General features: G+C 45.7%; 1 protein-coding gene across 1 annotated transcript in view; it reads right to left on the bottom strand.

Moving 5' to 3' along the window:
• Positions 1-930: 930 nt before the first annotated feature.
• The window catches only part of LOC109904390 (potassium voltage-gated channel subfamily KQT member 4), a 100873-nt gene continuing 81200 nt past the window's right edge, over positions 931-20603 (bottom strand). Inside the window, exons 7-16 of the mRNA XM_031789263.1 lie at positions 16621-16746; positions 16122-16232; positions 15919-16014; positions 15483-15571; positions 14476-14601; positions 11082-11311; positions 10823-10922; positions 5891-6022; positions 5609-5753; positions 931-1508 (exon numbers count right to left, since the gene is read on the bottom strand). Coding sequence (XP_031645123.1) covers positions 1305-1508; positions 5609-5753; positions 5891-6022; positions 10823-10922; positions 11082-11311; positions 14476-14601; positions 15483-15571; positions 15919-16014; positions 16122-16232; positions 16621-16746 — 1359 coding nt within the window. The 3' untranslated portion in view covers positions 931-1304. The remainder of the gene's footprint in view (positions 1509-5608; positions 5754-5890; positions 6023-10822; positions 10923-11081; positions 11312-14475; positions 14602-15482; positions 15572-15918; positions 16015-16121; positions 16233-16620; positions 16747-20603) is intronic.

Here is a 20603-nt window from a genome sequence, read left to right as displayed (position 1 = left end):
TTGCTGCAGGGACTTGCGTTCATTCAGCCACAAGAGCATTAGTGAGGTCGGGGCACTGACGTTGGGCGATTAGGCTTGGCTCGCAGTCGGCGTTCCAATTCATCCCAAAAGGTGTTCGATGGGGTTGAAGTCAGGGCTCTGTGCAGGCCAGTCAAGTTCTTCCACACCGATCTCGACAAACCATTTCTGTATGGACCTCGCTTTGTGCACGGGGGCATTGTCATGCTGAAACAGGAAAGGGCCTTTTTTTGGCAAATTGTTGCCACAAAGTTGAAAGCACAGAATCCTCTAGAATGTCATTGTATGCTGTAGCGTTAAGATGCCCCTTCACTGGAACTAAGGGGCCTAACCTGAACCATGAAAAACAGCCCCAGGTCATTATGCATTCGGGCAGGTAGCGATCTCCTGTCATCGCCAGAATGCACAGTGTGATTCATCACTCCAGAGCAAGCATTTCCACTGCTTCAATGGTGGCGAGCTTTACACTACTCCAGCCGACGCTTGGCATCTCGAATTTTGATCTTAGGCTTGTATGCAGCTGCTCGGCCACGGAAACCCATTTCATTAAGCTCCCGACGAACAGTCCTTGTGCTGGTAATGCTTCCAGCGGCAGTTTGGAACTTGGTAGTGAGTGTTGCAACCGAGGAAAGACGATTTTTACATGCTACACGCTTTAGCACTTGGCAGTCCTGTTCTGTGGGCTTGTGTGGCCTACCACCTCAGGGCTGAGCCATTGTTGCTCCTAGACGTTTCCACTTCACAATAACAGCACTTACAGTTGACCAGGGCAGCTCTAGCATGGCAGAAATATGACAAACTGACTTGGTGGCATCCTATGATGGTGCCACGTTGAATGTCACTGAGCTCTTCAGTACAGGTCATTCTACTGCCAATGTTTGTCTATGGAGATTGCATGACTTTGTGCTCGATTTTATACACCTGTCAGCAATGGGTGTGGCTGAAATAGCCGAATCCACTAATTTGAAGGGTTGACCACATACTTTTGGCCATGTAGTGTATGTGGAGGGAGAAATTATTAAAGATGAGGATCAGTCAATGGTAAAAAGGGTGGGTCCTAAGGTGTGGACTGTGAATTCCTAAAGGAGTCAGACCTCCAAAGTTAGGAATCAAATTGGTTTGGTGATTAGTGGGAAGAGCTATGGGCATAGTGGGTTGCTCCAGGGGTGCTGCTACAGTCCAGTATTGTGACATGACATCTCAGGGTCATTGTGGTGAGGGTCTAGCGGTGGACCCAGTTCATTCCCAGACTCAGCCCCAGCCTCAGTCAGTGAGTACAATACCAGTCACTTTATGTTGCTGGACTCTGAGTGGGAGATGTTGAGTGTGTTGGCGGAGGGGAAAAGGTCACGATGGTCTGTGGGGCTGTGGTAGTCCGACATCAGGTCTGGTTCTAACAGAGAGGACAAGGTGAAGTTGGAGGAGCCTTTCTTCAGACACTGTGTGTAGAAGTTAAGAAGGAGGTCCAGCTTGTTCTCTATCGACTGCACCTGTACAGAGATTAACACACACTAATTATTTTGTGCACTAAAATCTATTTATGACATTATTAATGAGCAATGATTATGATAGTCTTTTTTACTAGGTTTTTCATTATTAATGATTGCAAAGTTAAATGGCAGTTAGTAGTACTACTAACCCAATAATTATCATTAGACAAATACAAGCATAAATTGAGAAATCATGCACTCACCCCTATATTATACTGAACAAAAATATAAAACGCAACAATTTCAAAGATTTTGCTGAGTTACAGCTCATATAAGGAAATCGGTCAATTAAATAAATAAATGAGGTCATGATCTATGGATTTCACATGACTGGACAGGGGCGTAGCCATGGGTGGGCCTGGGACGGCACCTACTTGTGAGCCAGGCCAAGCCAATCAGAATGCGTTTTTCCCCACAAAAGGGCTTTATTACAAACAGAAATATTCCTCAGCACCCCCCCTCCCCTGACGATCCTGTAAGTGAAAAAGCCGGATGTGGAGGTCCTGGGCTGCGTGGTCTGCGGTTGTGAGGCCGGTTGGATGTCCTGCTAAATTCTTTAAAACGACGTTGGAGGTGGCTTATGGTCGAGAAATGAACATTCAATTCTCTAGCAACAGCTCTGGTGGACATTCCTGTAGTCAACATGCTAATTGCATGCTCTCAAAACTTGAGACATCTGTGGCATTGTGTTGTGTGACAAAACTGGACATTTTAGAGTGGCCTTTTATTGTCCCCAGCACACCTGTGTAATGATCATGCTGTTTAATCAGCTTCTTTCTATGCCACACCTTTCAGGTGGATTGAATATCTTGACAATGGATAAAATGTCACTTATTTTCTACAAAATGATTCTGCAACCGTATCTTACGGCAAAAAAAGAGCTTCTGGATATCAGGACAGTGATCACTCATCTCGGATTAGACAAAGATTTTTTCTTCAACATACAAGACGCACAAGATCTTCTCCAAACACCCGGCAGGGCCGACATCCCCGTTATTTGCAAGAGGAAGCGACGCAGGTACAGAGGACAAAGAGCTGGATGCCTGGTCAGGACCCGAAAAAGGCGAGTGAGCAAGCTGCCATTACAGTCAATACTACTCGCCAACGTGCAATCATTGGACAATGAACAAGATGAGGTACGATCACGAATATCCTACCAACGGGACATCAAAAACTGTAATATCCTATGTTTCACGGAATCGTGGCTGAATGACGATATGGATATTCAGCAAGTGGGATACACGCTGCACTGGCAAGATAGAACAGCACACTCCAGTAAGACAAGGGGGGAGGTCTGTGCATATTTGTAAACAGCTGGTGCACGAAATCTAAGGGATTCTCTAGATTTTGCTCGCCTGAAGTAGAGTATAGTGATAAATTGCAGGCCACACTACTTGCCTAGAGAGCTTTCAGCTATACTTTTCGTGGCTGTTTATTTACCACCACAGACATGTGCTGGCATTAAGAAGGAAATAAGCAGACAGGAAACCACTCACCCAGAGGCGGTGCTCCTAGTGGCCGGAGACTTTAATCAGGGAAACGTAAATCAGTTCTACCAAATTAACATCAACATGTTAAATGTGCAACCAGAGTGAAAACAATTCTAGATCACCTTTACTCCACACACAGAGACGCATACAATGCTCTCCCTCGCCCTCCATTTGCTAAATCCGACCACGACTCGATCATCCTGATTCCTGCTTACAAGCAAAAATTTAAGCAGGAAGCACCAGTGACTCGGTCTATAAAAAAAGTGGTCAGATGAAGCAGAGGCTAAACTACAGGACTGTTTTGCTATCACAGACTGGAACATGTTCTGGGATTCTTCCGATGGCATTGAGGAGTACACCACATCAGTCACTGGCTTTATCAATAAGTGCATCGAGGTGACTGTATCCCCACAGTGACTGTACGTACATACCCCAACCAGAAGCCATGGATTACAGGCAACATTCACACTGAGCTAAAGGGTAGAGCTGCCTCTTTCAAGGTGCGTGACTCTAACCCGGAAGCTTACAAGAAATCCTGCTATGCCCTGCGACGAACCATCAAACAGGCAAAGTGTCAATACAGGGCTAAGATCGAATCATACTAGACCGGCTCCGATGCTCGTCTTATGTGGCAGGGCTTGCAAACTATTACAGACTACAAATGGAAGCACAGCCGCGAGCTGCCCAGTGACACGAGCCTACCAGACGAGCTAAATCACTTCTATGCTCGCTTCGAGGCAAGCAACACTGAGGCATGCATGAGAGCATCAGCTGTTCCGGACGACTATGTGATCATGCTCTCCGTAGCCAACGTGAGTAAGACCTTTAAACAGGTCAACATACAAGGCTGCGGGGCCAGACGGATTACCAGGACGTGTGCTCCGGGCATGTGCTGACCAACTGGCAGGTGTCTTCACTGTCATTTTTAACATGTCTGTAATACCAACATGTTTCAAGCAGACCACCATAGTCCCTGTGCCCCAAGAACACAAAGGTAACCTGCCTAAATGACTATAGACCCGTAGCACTCACGTCCGTAGCCATGAAGTGCTTTGAAAGGTTGGTAATGGCTCACATCAACACCATTATCCCAGAAACCCTAGACCCACTCCAATTTGCATACCGCCCAAACAGATCCACAGATGATGCAATCTCTATTACACTCCACACTGCCCTTTCCCACCTGGACAAAATTAACACTTATGTGAAAATGCTATTCATTGACTACAGCTCAGCGTTCAACACCATAGTACGCTCAAAGCTCATCACTAAGCTCAGGATCCTGGGACTAAACACCTCCCTCTGCAACTGGATATTGGACTTCCTGATGGGCCACCCCCAGGTGGTGGGGGTAGGTAGCAACACATCTGCCACGCTGATCCTCAACACTGGAGCTCCCCAGGGGTGCATGCTCAGTCCACACCTGTACTCCCTGTTCACCCACGACTGCATGGCCAGGCATGCAACACCATCATTAAGTTTGCAGACGACACAACAGTGGTAGGCCTGATCACCGACAAAGACGAGACAGCCTATAGGGAGGAAGTCAGAGACCTGGCCGGGTGGTGCCAGAATAACAACCTATTCCTCAACGTAACCAAGACTAAGGAGATTGTGGACTACAGGAAAAGGAGGACCGAGCATGCCCCCATTCTCATCGACAGGGCTGTAGTGGAGCAGGTTGAGAGCTTCAAGTTCCTTGGTGTCCACATCAACAACAAACTAGAATGGTCCAAACACACCAAGACAGTCGTGAAGAGGGCACGATAAAGCCTATTCCCCCTCAGGAAACTAAAAAGATTTGGCATGGGTCCTGAGATCCTCAAAAGGTTCTACAGCTGCAACATGGAGAGCATCCTGACTGGTTGCATCACTGCCTGGTATGGCAATTGCTCGGCCTCTGACCGCAAGGCACTACAGAGGGTAGTGCGAACGGCCCAGTACATCACTGGGGCTAAGCTGCCTGCCATCCAGGACCTCTGCACCAGGCGGTGTCAGAGGAAGGCCCTAAAAATGGTCAAAGACCCCAGCCACCCCAGTCATAGACTGTTCTCTCTACTACCGCATGGCAAGCGGTACCGGAGTGCCAAGTCTAGGACAAAAAGGCTTCTCAACAGTTTTTACCCCCAAGCCATAAGACTCCTGAAAAGGTAGTCAAATGGCTACCCGGACTATTTGCATTGTGTCCCCCCCCCCCCCCCTCTTTACCTACCTATTGTTCACCTGATACCTTTTTTGCACTATTGGTTAGAACCTGTAAGTAAGCATTTCACTGTAAGGTCTACCTACACCTGTTGTATTCAGCGCACGTGACAATTAAACTTTGATTTGGAATGCTCTTGAACAGGGATGTAAACAAATGTGAGGCAAAAGAATTTGAGTGAAATAACTTTTTGTGCATATGGAACATTTCTGGAATCTTTTATTTCAGCTCATGAAACATGGGACAAGCACTTTAAATGTTGCGTTTGTATTTTTGCTCAGTGTACATGGAATATTAGCCTAATCAGGAGAGCCACGCATTGATGATCAGGGTTTTTCCTGTCTCAAAGTGGTGGCCGTGGCCGTGCGTTAACATGATGATCAACCTACTGTACTGGAGCTCTGTACCTGTTTCTCCACCTTGATGACACGTCCCATCATACTGAGCTCGTCCATAAGGTCTAGTTCTGGAGGGGTCTTCTCTCCCTTCTCACTCCTCACCTTCTTATTATCTGGCTGGTAGGACGATCCACGACCCACTATCTGATCCACTCTGGGGAGGACCAGGACAACACAAAACAGTCATTATCAAAATGGTTCATTTAGTGGTGTTATGGTTACTACTGATGATAGAGTGTGTGTGGAACGAATCCACTGTGTCTCCAACTGTTGTAGGTTGTGTGTGTGTACCTGGATTGTAGACTCTTGATCCTCCCCAGCATGTCCAGGTGTCCAGCAGAGTACTGCTCTATGACGTCCTTCACGTCGTATGGACGCAGAGTCTCCTTAAATTTCCGCTTGGCCACCAGGAACTTCAGAATCCTACACACACACAAGTAGAGATCTACTAGAATGTGTTGCCTGTGGGTGCCTCACACTGCAGAATAAAACCAGTGAATACTGCGAAAGTGTTAAACCATGAAACAAGTCATGCACGTCATCAATGCCACTACGTAGGTGTGATTAAGTGGGATTTGCAGTCAAAGTGACCTTGTCAATTTATTCACAAATGGCCTCATTAAAGGAAACCACTGGAGGACTGCAGGGATTCCCCTTTGTTGTGGACTTTGACAACAGCATTGGTTCTGTATTACCAATGACATATGTAGAGCCATGTATAGAACACTGACTGTATACGGTGCCTTCGGAAAGTATTCAGACCCCTTCACTTTTTGTTACGTTACAGCCTTATCCTAAAATTTATCAAATATATATTTTTCTTATCAATCTACACACAATACCTCAATGATGAAGCAAAAACTATTTTTTAGAAATGTTTGCTAATTTATTTAAAAAAATACAAGACTGAAATATCACATTTACGTAAGTATTCAGACCTTTGGCAGCGGTTAACAGCATCGAGTCTTCTTGGGCATGACGCTAAAAGCTTTGAATATTTGTATTTGGGGAGTTTCTCCCATTCCCACTCAAGGAAATTCAGAGACTTGTCCCGAAGCCACTCCTGTGTTGTCTTGGCTGTGTGCTTAGGGTCGTTGTCTTGTTGGAAGGTGAACCTTCACCCCAGTCTGAGGACTTGAGCACTCTGGAGCAGGTTTTCATCAAGGATCTCTCTGTACTTTGCTCCGTTCATCTTTGTCTCGATCCTGAGTAGTCCCTGCCACTGGAAAACATCCCCACAGCATGATGCGGCAACAACCATGCTTCACCGTAGGGATGGTGCCAGGTTTCCTCCAGACGTGGCACCTGGCATTCAGGCCAAAGAGTTCAATCTTGGTTTCATCAGACCAGAGAATCTTGTTTCTCATGGCCTGAGAGTCTTTAGGTGCCTTTTGGCAAACTCCAAGCGGGCTGTCATGTGCCTTTTACATCCGTCAGGCCACTCTACCATAAAAGGCCTGATTGATGGAGTGCTGCAGAGATGGTTGTCCTTATGGAAGGTTCTCCCATCTCCACAGAGGAACTCTGGAACGCTGTAAGAGTGACCATCGCGTTCTTGGCCACCTCCCTGGCCACGGCCCTTCTCCCCTGATTGCTCAGTCTAGCCGGTCTTGGTGGTTCCAAACTTCTTCCATTTAAGAATGATGGGGACCTTCAAAGCTTCAGAAATGTTTTCGTTATTTTCACCAGATCTGAGCCTCGACACAATCCTGTCTCGGAGCTCTACGGACAATTCCTTTGACCTAATGGCTTGGTTTTTGCTCTGATGTGCACTGTCAACTGTGGGACCTTATATCGACAGGTGTGTGCCTTTCCAAATCATGTTCGAATCAATTGAATTGACCACAGTGGGACTCCAATTAAGTTGTAGAAACATCTCAAGGATGATCAATGGAAACAGGATGCACCTGAGCTCAATTTCGAGTCTCATAGCAAAGGGTCTGAATAGTTAGGTAAATAAGATCTGTTTTTTATTTTTAATACATTTGCAAAAATGTATAAAAACCTGTTTTCACTTTGTCATTATGGGGTATTATATGTAGATTGCTGAGGATTTTAAAACAAATGTAATCCATTTTAGAAATAAGGCTGTAACCTAAATACAATTTGGAAAAAGTCAAGGGGTCTGAATACATTCCCAAGGCACTGTGAATATCTTTAATAGACACCCTTATTCCGGTGCACTGTGTAAGGAGAGAGGGACACACTCAGTTTTCTGCACACCCTGGCCCTCTGCTTAGTCAGCATCTCTCTCACACACACGAGGTGGACCCTTGTGTGTGTGTCTCGTCTACCTCCTCTCAGCGAGACAACTGTGTGTGTGTGTGTGTGTGTGTGTGTGTGTGTAGAGTGTTGAACATATACTGGGCAGAGTTCTGGCTGCTTGTCACACTATAGGAGAGTAGTCAGACACCCGAACACTGAGGTGCTGGCTCGGCAGAATGCAGGAAACACCAAATGTTAGCGTAGCCAAACATACGCACTTAACCTGTCAAACAAAGCCGTGATGGATTGCTCCATGAGTCGGAGTGGGCACAGAGGGGAGGGAGGGCGAGGCAGGTGGGGAGGGGGGCTGTTTTATGAGGAAACACTATCTCTCACACACAGATGGGCTAAGACCTCTTTAATATCAGTGTGTTCTGTCAGGGGGAGGACACACACATTACATTTGTAGTGGTGGTGGTTTGGTGAAACAGACACACACAATCACAGCAGGGATATGGAACACAATGTAACGTGGAAACGTGTTAACCATTGTTGGCAACTGAACAACTGGTATGTGCAATGGCAGTTTAGTGCTATGTGCTGCAACGCTGTGCTGCAACGCTGTGCTGCAACGCTGTGCTGCAACACTGTGCTGCAACACTGTGCTGCAACGCTGTGCTGCAACGCTAGTGTGTTGATGGCAAACACACACTTTTCCTCTTTATCCCCCTTTCCCTCTTCTTTCTTCTGCTCTGCAGGAGAGAGAGAAAGTAGAAAAAGAGGGGTGGTGGTCGACAGCTGGTACCACAGAAGCCGTCAGCGCACCCTTCCTCCTCCTCACAGTGCGCTCTTGATGACTACAGAGTTTTTCAAAAATATTTTTGCAAGATGTATTTTTATTCTTTTTGCAGGTAGATGCATATTTTTTTCTGTTCGGGTGGGTCTCAGGTGTGGGTAAAATAAAGAGTAAGGAAAAGTAGAAAGGAATGAACAAGAAAAAGAAAGAGAAATATCATTTTATTTCCATCCTAAGGGGTTCTTCAAAGCGCTGAGTCTCTCTCTTCATCGAGTGGTATGATCGTATTAATACATTGGCTGAAGTATTCCCACTGCAGCTACCTGGTATAGGGGCATAGCTGGGTGCACTAAATCATTAGCTACAGACTCAGGGGCTCTGGTAGGGAATCAGTACCAAAAAGTTATTGAGATCTGGACCAAACATATTCAAGTCAGCATTCGGTCATTTTTGGTTTGGTTTTATGTGAATGACTCATGGCAACAGCAGTGAAGTGGGTTGTGATGGAGGATAGGTGCAGTGAATTGTGTTGTTTTATAGGGTCAGCCATAGTAAGTACAGCGCCATTGGAGCAAATGAGGTTTAAGTGCCTTGCTCAAGGGCACATAAACAGATTTTTCACCTTGTTGGCTCAAGAGTCTTCTTCGGGTGTTCAAACCAGCGACATTTCAGTTACTGGGCCAATGCTCAAACCGCTAGGCTACCTGCTGTCTTTAACACCAAAATAGGAACTCCTGCTTACATGAGCTCAATCAACAGCTTCTAACTTTAAAAGCAGAGGAATGGAACTATCACTTCTTTGTGCAGAAATACAGAAGTTGACTACTAGTGGCTTTAGCACAACTTGATTAGTTTGAGTAGAGTACTACAACAAGTATGCCGATCTCTCTCCTCCTCCTCTCTCACCATCCCTGCATATCCCAAACACCACACATTTACACAGGCAAGTAGACAGGCTGATAACTACATTAGCCTTCCTATAGTGAAGCCTCAGCAATACAGCTGATGCTAATATCTACCAGTTTCTTAAAAGACATCAATCTTAAGTGTGGAGTCTTACATACTATTCCAGTGTTTCTACAGTGATGTAGTGTCGACAAAGAATATTCACGTTTCAGTATGGTAGCTAATAGGGCCTACACTCAAATGAATCCAGACCCAATCCACTATCCCTTTCATATAAACACATGCACTCACATAACCCCTCATACTTATAGAACACTGTACACAGTGTACACATGGAAACACACACACATTCTGATGCAACATGAAAGATGCTGTGTGTCTGTATGGCTGACCCTTGGGATCTGCCAGTAGTGGTTCAATACAACCCACTCACACCAACTACCCACAGACCAACATACCTGCCTCACTGACAGTTGTTTGCTGGCAATTGTAGTGTTTTTCTGCCTCCCTCAGTGGAATAAGTTTTGCATGTTCGTGCGTCCGTGTGTGTAGAGCGATGAAGGTATCCCTCCAGGATATTTACATGGTTAAGCACAGAGAAACCTCAAGGGGTCGTGTTTTTCCCCCCCTGAACACATGGAGCCGTTAATTAGTGTATAGGTTTGCCAGCTAGGCATTTTTCTCGTTCCTTCACACCATTCTTTCTCCATTCCTTATATCGTGGGCATAGAAATGTGGTCTACGTACACGACTACACTACAGCATGCACAACCTTACCTTTAAAACAATGTTATATGAAGACTTCGGTCAACAAATTCTTATGATAATTTCCATCAAAGTAAGACGAAACAAAATAACTGTATAATAGAGACTAGTATAGTGATGTCATGTTTGTCTATTTTTGGGGGCCAGGGAGTGATCGCTAAAACACACAGTGTATCATTAACATGGAGCTCTGCAATAGACTCTCCATGATCACGGCTCTGTCAGCTGCCCTCCAGGCCCTGACTGACTGACTGAGACAAGGTCAGAGCCAAGCAGCTGGCCTGCGGCAGGAAGGATCAGTTACCACACTAAAGAGGACATTTCCCTACCGTCAGCTGAAACTGCATATGGCCAGAGTCCACTGGAAAAGCCAACCATTCATCTTACTCCATCCACCATAACATGAAGTACTGTAGGCCCAAATATAATACTCGGGCCTATTGCGACAATAGGACCAGAGGAGACAGGTGACCTGGTTCCATCATGATGTGGACCAGTAGGTACCCTGTGGGTACAGGTAGGGGTGCTGTGAGAGGGGTTGTAGGACTCACCTAACAGCCCGTATCAAGGTCTTCACTGCTGGGATCACCTCCTCCATGGCAACATCACAATATGGTTTGTCTTCAACACTGTCCTCCCCTACTCCTTCCACTGTAGACAGGACAGCAACAATATAGTTAAGGGTAAGAGGGAGGGAGTGAGTGAGTACAATAATATACGTGAGAGAGACAGTATGTGAGTATGTACTGTTTAAGTGTATGTAAATGTAGAATGTGTGTTTGTGTGAGTGAGTCAAGTCCCAGTTCCCACCGTCTGCAGGAGGTCTGGGTTTGAGTCGTAGGGAGGTGCGGAACCGCGTGCGATCGTTGAAGCTCCAGCTCTTCTGCACCTTTCCGGGACTGGTGGCTTCTGGGACATTGTCCGTGCTGGGCGACTGGCGGACACTCGTCCCGGGAGGGAGCGGGGATGCCTTGTTCCGGCTCGCCTGGGACGAACGGGAGTTGTTCAGACGCATCCTGTCCCGGAATCCCATTTTGCTGCTGCTGAAACAACGAAGGTAATTAACTTGTGTCCACGTGTTTATCTGCCACTTAGGACAACCTTAGAGTTCTGTTGTGTGATTTTCCTCATTGACTATAGGTTCAGTGGACGATCCAGTTGTTTTAGACACTAAGTTTAGCCAATCTGCAGAGAAGCAGTCCCAGGTAGTTAGCAGGTACAGACAGCAGTACACTAGATAGTGTGTAGCTACTGACTCCCATTAAAACAGTCACACACAACATACTCAATGACCAACAAAGCGCAGAGAGAACAGAGACAGACATTCAGACGGAGATGTCACACAGGTATGACTGACTATCTGGCTGATTTACTGCCGGATTTATTGACTGACTGGCTGATTTACTGACTGGCTGACTGGGGAGGGGGGGGTATAGGTATATATAGGGAATAGGGAGCTAATTTTGACGTGCACTCGGTGACCACTTACATGTTACAAAGTCACAAAGCATTTCAAACGTCACGCACCAGAGAACGATTAGAGACATGATATAACCCTTGTTTGTGCGCTGGCCTGCCATTTAAATGTAATATTTAAGTAGCTGGAAAAGCATTAGGGGAAACGGCATTTCATACGCCGGAGCTGAAATGCTCAGGATGAATTAGAAGGGGAGGGTGGACAGAGTAAGATGTTGAATTACTGCCCTTTGCATTCCATTGGAAAGGAAATTAAAAAGGGAGGTGCTAGGGTTAAAAACACAGCTGAACCCTCCAAAGACATGCACGGCATCCTGAGCACAGGATTTGAAGAGAAACATTTTAGCAGACGAAAGGGAAAAAACTATCAGGGGAGGGAAATGTTTCTGCATGCAACAAGCATATGGTTGCATTGCATGCAGGATCATTTGAACCCTTTCTCCATAATTCACTACAGAGCAGAAGTGATCAAAGAATGCATGCATGAACAATGTGTGCAATTAACAAGTAACGGTCATGCAACACTATTAAGAAAACAGCATGTGTGACTTGCTAATTATTTGACCTTTTCATTAAAAAAAAAGTTTTATTTGTCAGAACCTTCTGTAAAAATTATGAAATATGCTGTAAAATCTGTAAGTGTGTGAGGAGGCCAATGCTGACATTAGATCCACATAAACCATGAAACAAATTCCGTTTTCTAATAAAGAATGCATGGTTTATTGTGTCATCCAGTTCACTGAAAGAACGTGGTTTACAACAGAGTTATCATTTTAACAGAACACCCTGTCATTCTTCTCACACAGTAAAGGCCCAGGCAAAGATTAACACCAGAGCAGTGTTTCCTATTCTCAAAGATCAATTCCAAAATGGGACTATCAAATGTGCAATTTACAACCATTTTTAGCCTGATGACCATCCTCAATGACAAGTGTCTTCACACTATGCTAAATGAAGAGACTAAAACCAACTCCTTATTGAAAGTGGGATATTTCAAGGGGACCAACTCCTTATTGAAAGTGGGATATTTCGAGGGGACCAAATCCTTATTGAAAGTGGGATATTTCGAGGGGACCAAATCCTTATTGAAAGTGGGATATTTCAAGGGGACCAACTCCTTATTGAAAGTGGGATATTTCAAGGGGACCAACTCCTTATTGAAAGTGGGATATTTCAAGGGGACCAACTCCTTATTGAAAGTGGGATATTTCAAGGGGACCAACTCCTTATTGAAAGTGGGATATTTCAAGGGGACCAACTCCTTACTCGAAGGAGAAAATGTACAGAGACACACCCACTGCACTGGGCCAGAAGGCTGTGGGACCCTCAGGCAGAGTGGGAAGGGGGTAGTGTGAATGTGTGAGTAAGGAAGGATGGGGGTGGGGGGGGGCTTGCTTGTCACCATGGATACCTCTGCTGCTTACGGCCAGCGTGAATCCAGAAGAGACCGCTTTTTAGAAACGAGTTGACTGAGGAAACACACAAGGCAGAAGGAGGGTGAAGAGAATAGGAGGAGAGGAAGAGTAGAGGAGGAAGGGAAAAGGGTGAGGGGAGAAGAAGAAGAGGGGGTGGGGGCTAGAAGGGGAGAGGAGAGAGGAGGAAAGGAGAATTGGAAGATAGGAGAGAAAGAGGAGGAGGAAAAGGGAGAGCAGAGGCAGGGTACGCAGGCAGTGAGATCATAAAGGTGAGGGGCTGAGGGAGGTGGAGAGGGTGAAGTGGAGGGGTAGCCCAGTACTGCAACTCAACAGTCTTAAATGACTTCCTTTCCTAGTCTCCTTTCACTTTGAAGGTTTGCCAATGTATTGACACACACCCATGGAGGAGGGAGGTGTTGAGTTGGGGGTGTACTGTAGGCAGCAGGAGAGTCTGCAGAGGAAGCAGTTCACCGGAGTATATCCATAATAAGACTGCAGCCCCCGTTCTAGAAGGTTGAAAATAATTAGCTCCACACCTAACCATTGTCTTCTTGATTTGGGAGACACACTGCCATCAATGTGTTATTAATGTCTTTCAGTACATGCAACACTATTCAATCAACTGTATGGGAAATACAGCATACATCTGGTTCATACTGAGGGGCTACAAGACCAAACATATACCTTGGAAAACATGGCATGTTATTGTATGTATCTGTCATGCTGGGTTGTGTCCCATTGTTTTTCCCATTACCATGGAGGACCACTTCCTAGCTGGATTTGTCAGAGAGAGAATGCAGAGACACATATGTTCAGAAGAACAAACCTGCTAGGGACTTCTGCCTTCCTGAGAACAGGGTTGATGGAGGGATGACATGGAAAAGAAGTGGATGACAGGAGAGAGAGAGAGCGGGACAAAACGGAGAGAAAGAGGGGATGAATGGATGAGGGTGATGGAGTTGACATGAAGATGAATGAGACGAGGAAAGTGAATGAGAGGCAGACAGAGATGGAGCAAGCGGTGCTGTTAATTACACACAGGTTTAGAATCAGTATTTGTGACAGGTGGTTAGATACACAACAGTACATCCACACAGGAACCACAGACCAGGGAACAGCCAGCATTTCTTTCTAAACCAGCTCGCTGCTATAAGGAGTAAAACCTGCGGCATCCTCTGGTGAAAGATTGTTTGATACAAATTAGTGCATGTGTCACGGTGATCTTTTCTTGCGTGTGTATATGTCAGTGTGCATCTATATATTGGTCTGCCGTTTATCTGTGTGTATGTGTGTGTGTGTGTGGTGGTGCGTACCTGTCCCCTGACAGGTAGGGGGAGCTGTAGGGCTGTAGCCCGGACAGCAGGGTGTTGTGGGAGTTGTGAAGGACATTCTTGGCGCTACGCCGTCGCTGAAGGTGACTGAACAGTAGTGTCAGTTCTCTGACCCCATGTGCACAAAAAAAAACAAAGAAAGCAAGAAACAAAACAAAACAAAAACAACATAAAGGATGTCAAATTAAGGGTCAAAACATAAAAAAGGTGGGGATAATTCATATGTAATTTATCAAAATTAAGTATGACAAATATTGATGGCACCATCAACACACTTTGCTTGTCACTGGACACAGAGCTAAGAGGCAAAAAAAAGGTATATGTAAGTCATAAAAGTCCCCCTCTTTTTAAACATAGTTTATGACTTTTATGACATTTAGTTAATGAGTCAAATTAATATGTAAATACTTAAATAAAATAAGAGAATACAATCTTAAGAAATAATAAAGATAAACAATGGTGGTAGTCACATTTGGTGGTAGTCACATTTGAAGAAACCTGTAATAACTTAAAAAGGGAGAATGAAAATGAATGAAAGTGCACCCCACCATTTTAGACCAGGAAGATAGAATGCCCACGGTCACCACTGGTAAAAGCAACTCAATTGCTGGGATATTGATCATTGTTGTATATTTGTGTACGTTCGTGTGTATGTTCATGTGTGTGTCATGTTAATTATATGTAGGTGTAAGTTACATTTAGGTTCTCTTCCTAGATCCTATAATTCATCTGTACAGCCTCTCCTCACCTCCCTACAATGCTCTCTCAATGTTCAACCGGTTAGCAGTGTCAGCTGGCTTTCAAAACCACATTATTTTAGGATAGGGGAGACACGCTTGCTACTCCAAGTCACACCTAAGTCAAATCTACCTGTACAAACATTTTGTCCTTTTAATTTCATGTACAGTGGGGATGGTTAAATTCATGGGTCGACCAGCACCAACACACAACAACGGCATTATTGGAGAGGAGAAGAAGGGAGTACCTACCTGAAGGATGGAAGCATGCTGTCATAGAAGTACCAAGTGGCTGTCAGGTAGGAGTGCTGAGCATCAGTAGAGTACAGACGCCAAGCAGCCTGGAACACACACACACAGGAACACGCAGGAACACGTTAGGCCACTAAAGGAAAATGATCCAGTCATACAGCAATTTGTTAGTGGGTTCAGTTTTATTATTTATTTAACCTTAATTTAACAAGGCAAGTCAGTTAAGAACAAACTCTTATTTACAATGACAGCCTAGGAACAGTGGGTTAACTGCCTTGTTCAGGGGCCGAAAGACAAATATTTACCTTGTCAGCTCGGGGATTCGATCGCGCAACCTTCCGGCTACTGGTCCAACGTCCAACCACTATGCTACCTGTCACCCCTTATGACCTAGTCTGTTGATTGAGTGGATGACACCTGAGCTATCTGTGGTCACCTGTATAAGGTTGGCAGCAGGAGTCCTCCTCTTCTCAAAGTGCTTCTGTCTGTGCTGCTCCTGCACCTTCAGAGCAAAGCCTGACCCCAGGATACCCTGAGAGAGGGTTCAGAAGGAGCGGATCAGAGGGAGGGCCAAAGGAATGAGCGCCGATTGGCTGGGAGGGGAACTGACAGGGATGTACACCAATGAGAGAGACTCACAGCAGGAAGGGCGAAGAAGGACACACCCAGGAGCGCGAAGCCGGCAGCTAAGAGTCGGCCCAACCAGGTGCGGGGTGTTTTGTCACCATAGCCGATGGTGGTGAGAGTAATCTGGAAGTAGAAACACACACACACACACACACACACACACACACACACACACACACACACACACACAGCAGTCGTCTTCCAGTGGTAAATACTATACAGAGCAGAACTAGTAAAACAGCATGGTACTAGAGAGACATTCTATTGGTCAGTCTCATCCTAGATCTGGAGAAAGGGCAATTCATACCCAAGTCAGTGGGTGTGTGTGTCAAATCAAATGTTATTTGTCACATGCTTCGTAAACAAGAGGTGTAGGCTAACTGTGAAATGCGTATGGGTCCTTTTCCAACAATAGCAGAATTGGTCAGGAGCCCAGAAGACGACTGCTATCCAATTCAATGCAATCTTTCCTGTGTGAGTGAGTGTGTGTGTGTGTGTGTGTGGTACTGACCGTTCCCCACCAGAGGGAGTCTGCGTAGGTGTTGAACTCTGTGTTGACATCCTTCTCTGCCAGGTAAACCAGGAAGGAGGCAAAGATCAGGACCAGGAAACCAATGTACCACGCTGTAATGAGCTCCTGAGACCGAGAAAGGAGGGGGAGGGGCAGGTAGTCATCAAAAGATCATCAAAAACATAATCAATTAACATCAATCAATATATGCCAAATATTAAAGAGCAAACAACACAATCACCACCATCACCTGACAACACAATCAACTGACAACATAATCACCATCACCTGACAACACAAACACCATCACCTGACAACAAACACCACCACCTGACAACATAATAATCACCTGACAACATAATAATCACCTGACAACATAATAATCACCTGACAACACAATAAACACCAGACAACACAATCCCCACCATCACCTGAAAACACTATAATCATTATCACCTGACAATATTATAATCATTATCACCTGACCACACAACCACCATCACCTGACAACACAACAACATCATCACCTGACAACACAACAACATTATCACCTGACAACACAACAACATCATCACCTGACAACACAATCGACACCGTCACCTGACAACAGTATAACACCATCACATGACAACACAATCACCTCCACCACCTGACAACACAACAATCACCTTCACCACCTGACAACACTACAATCACCTCCACCACCTGACAACACTAATCATCATCACCACCATCACCTGACAACACTACAATCACCTCCACCACCTGACAACACTACAATCATCACCACCATCATCTGACACACACCACCACCATCACCTAACAACACTATAAATCACCACCACCACTTGACAACACAATCACCACCACCTGTCAACACAATCACCACCACCTGTCAAAACTATAATCAACACCATCACCTGACAACACTATAATCATCACCTGACAACACTATAATCATCACCACCATCACCTGACTACACAATCACCACCTGAAACCACAATCACCACCTGAAACCACAATCACCTCCACCACCTGACAACACAATCACCTCCACCACCTGACAACACAATCACCTCCACCACCTGACAACACAATCACCTCCACCACCTGACAACACAATCACCTACACCACCTGACAACACAATCACCTCCACCACCTGACAACACATTCACCTCCACCACCTGACAACACAATCACCTCCACCACCTGACAACACAATCACCTCCACCACCTGACAACACAATCACCTCCACCACCTGACAACACAATCACCTCCATCACCTGACAACACAATCATCTCCACCACCTAACACAATCACCTCCATCAACTGACAACACAATCACCACCATCACCTGACAACACAATCACCGCCATCACCTGACAATACTATAATCATCACCGCCATCACCTGACAACACTATAATCATCACCGCCATCACCTGACAATACTATAAACCAACACAATCACCATCACCTGACAACACTATAAATCACCACCACCACCTGACAACACAATCACCGCCATCACCTGACAACAATATAATCACCACCATCACCTAACACTATAATCATCACCAGACACCACTGTAAACCACCACCATCACCTGACAACACAATCCCCACCATCAGCTGACAACACAATCCCCACCATCACCTGACAACACAATCCCCACCATCACCTGACAATACAATCCCCACCATCACCTGACAACACAATCCCCACCACACCTGACAACACAATCCCCACCATCACCTGACAACACAATCCCCACCATCACCTGACAACACAATCCCCACCATCTCCTAACGTTTATAATCATCACCACCTGACAACACTATAATCATCATCACCTGACAACACTATAATCATCACCTGGCAACGCAATCATCACCTGGCAACGCAATCACCACCTGGCAACGCAATCACCTCCACCTGACAACACTATAATCATCACCACCATCACCTGACTACACAATCACCACCTGAAACCACAATCACCACCTGAAACCACAATCACCTCCACCACCTGACAACACATTCACCTCCTCCACCTGACAACACAATCACCTCCACCACCTGACAACACAATCCCCACCATCACCTGACAACACAATCCCCACCATCACCTGACAACACAATCCCCACCATCACCTGACAACACAATCCCCACCATCTCCTAACGTTTATAATCATCACCACCTGACAACACTATAATCATCATCACCTGACAACACGATAATCATCACCTGGCAACGCAATCATCACCTGGCAACGCAATCATCACCTGGCAACGCAATCACCACCTGGCAACGCAATCATCACCTGGCAACGCAATCATCATCACCTGGCAACGCAATCACCACCAGTTAACACAATCTCCACCAGTTAACACAATCACCACCACCTGACAACACAATCACCACCATCACCTGACAACAGTATAACACCATCACGTGACAACACAATCACCTCCACCACCTGACAACACTACAATCATCACCACCATCATCTGACACCACTACAACCATCACCACCATCATCTGACAACACTACAACCATCACCTGACCACTGGCAACCCAATCACCACCTGGCAACGCAATCACCACCTGGCAACGCAATCACCACCTGGCAACGCAATCACCACCTGGCAACGCAATCACCACCAGTTAACACAATCACCACCAGTTAACACAATCACCACCACCTGACAACAGAATCACCACCGTCACCTGACAACAGTATAACACCATCAAGTGACAACACAATCACCTCCACCACCTGACAACACTACAATCACCTCCACCGCCTGACAACACTACAATCATCACCACCATCATCTACCACTACAACCATCACCACCATCATCTGACAACACTACAACCATCACCTGACAACACTATAAACCACCACCTGATAACACAATCACCACCTGACAACACAATCACCACTACCACCTGACAACACAATCACCACCATCACCTGACAGCACTATAATCATCACCTGACAACACAATCCCCACAACAAACACCTGACAACGCAATCCCCACCATCACCTGACAAGGCAATCCCCACCACAATCACCTGACAACGCAATCACCTCCACCACCTGACAACACAATTACCTCCACCACAATCATCGCTACCATCACCTGACAACACTGTAATCATCACCACCACCACTTGGCAACACAATCACCTCCACCACTTGGCAACACAATCACCACCACCACTTGGCAACACAATCACCACCATCACTTGGCAACACAATCACCACCACCACCTGGCAACACAATCACCACCACCACCACCTGACAACACTATAATCATCATCACCTGACAACACAATCACCTGACAACAGTATAACACCATCACATGACAACACAATCATCTCCACCACCTGACAACACAACAATCACCTTCACCACCTGACAACACTACAATCACCTCCACCACCTGACAACACTACAATCATCAACACCACCATCATCTGACAACACTACAATCATCACCACCATCACCTGACAACACTATAAACCACCACCTGACAACACAATCACCACCACCACTTGGCAACACAATCACCACCAGCACATGACAACACAATCACCTTCACCACCTGACAACACAACAATCACCTTCACCACCTGACAACACTACAATCACTTTCACTACCTGACAACACTACAATCACCTCCACCACCTGACAACACTACAATCATCATCACCACCATCACCTGTCAACACTATAAACCACCACCTGACAACACAATCACCACTACCTCCTGACAACACAATCACCTCCATCACCTGACAATACAATCACCTCCACCACCTAACACAATCACCTCCATCAACTGACAACACAATCACCACCATCACCTGACAACACAATCACCGCCATCACCTGACAATACTATAATCATCACCGCCATCACCTGACAACACTATAATCATCACCGCCATCACCTGACAA

The sequence above is a fragment of the Oncorhynchus kisutch genome, linkage group LG14 (assembly GCF_002021735.2).
Source record: "Oncorhynchus kisutch isolate 150728-3 linkage group LG14, Okis_V2, whole genome shotgun sequence".
NCBI classification, from domain to species: domain Eukaryota; kingdom Metazoa; phylum Chordata; class Actinopteri; order Salmoniformes; family Salmonidae; genus Oncorhynchus; species Oncorhynchus kisutch.
Note: the sequence above shows the minus strand (reverse complement) of the source record. Positions and strands in the feature narration are given on the sequence as shown.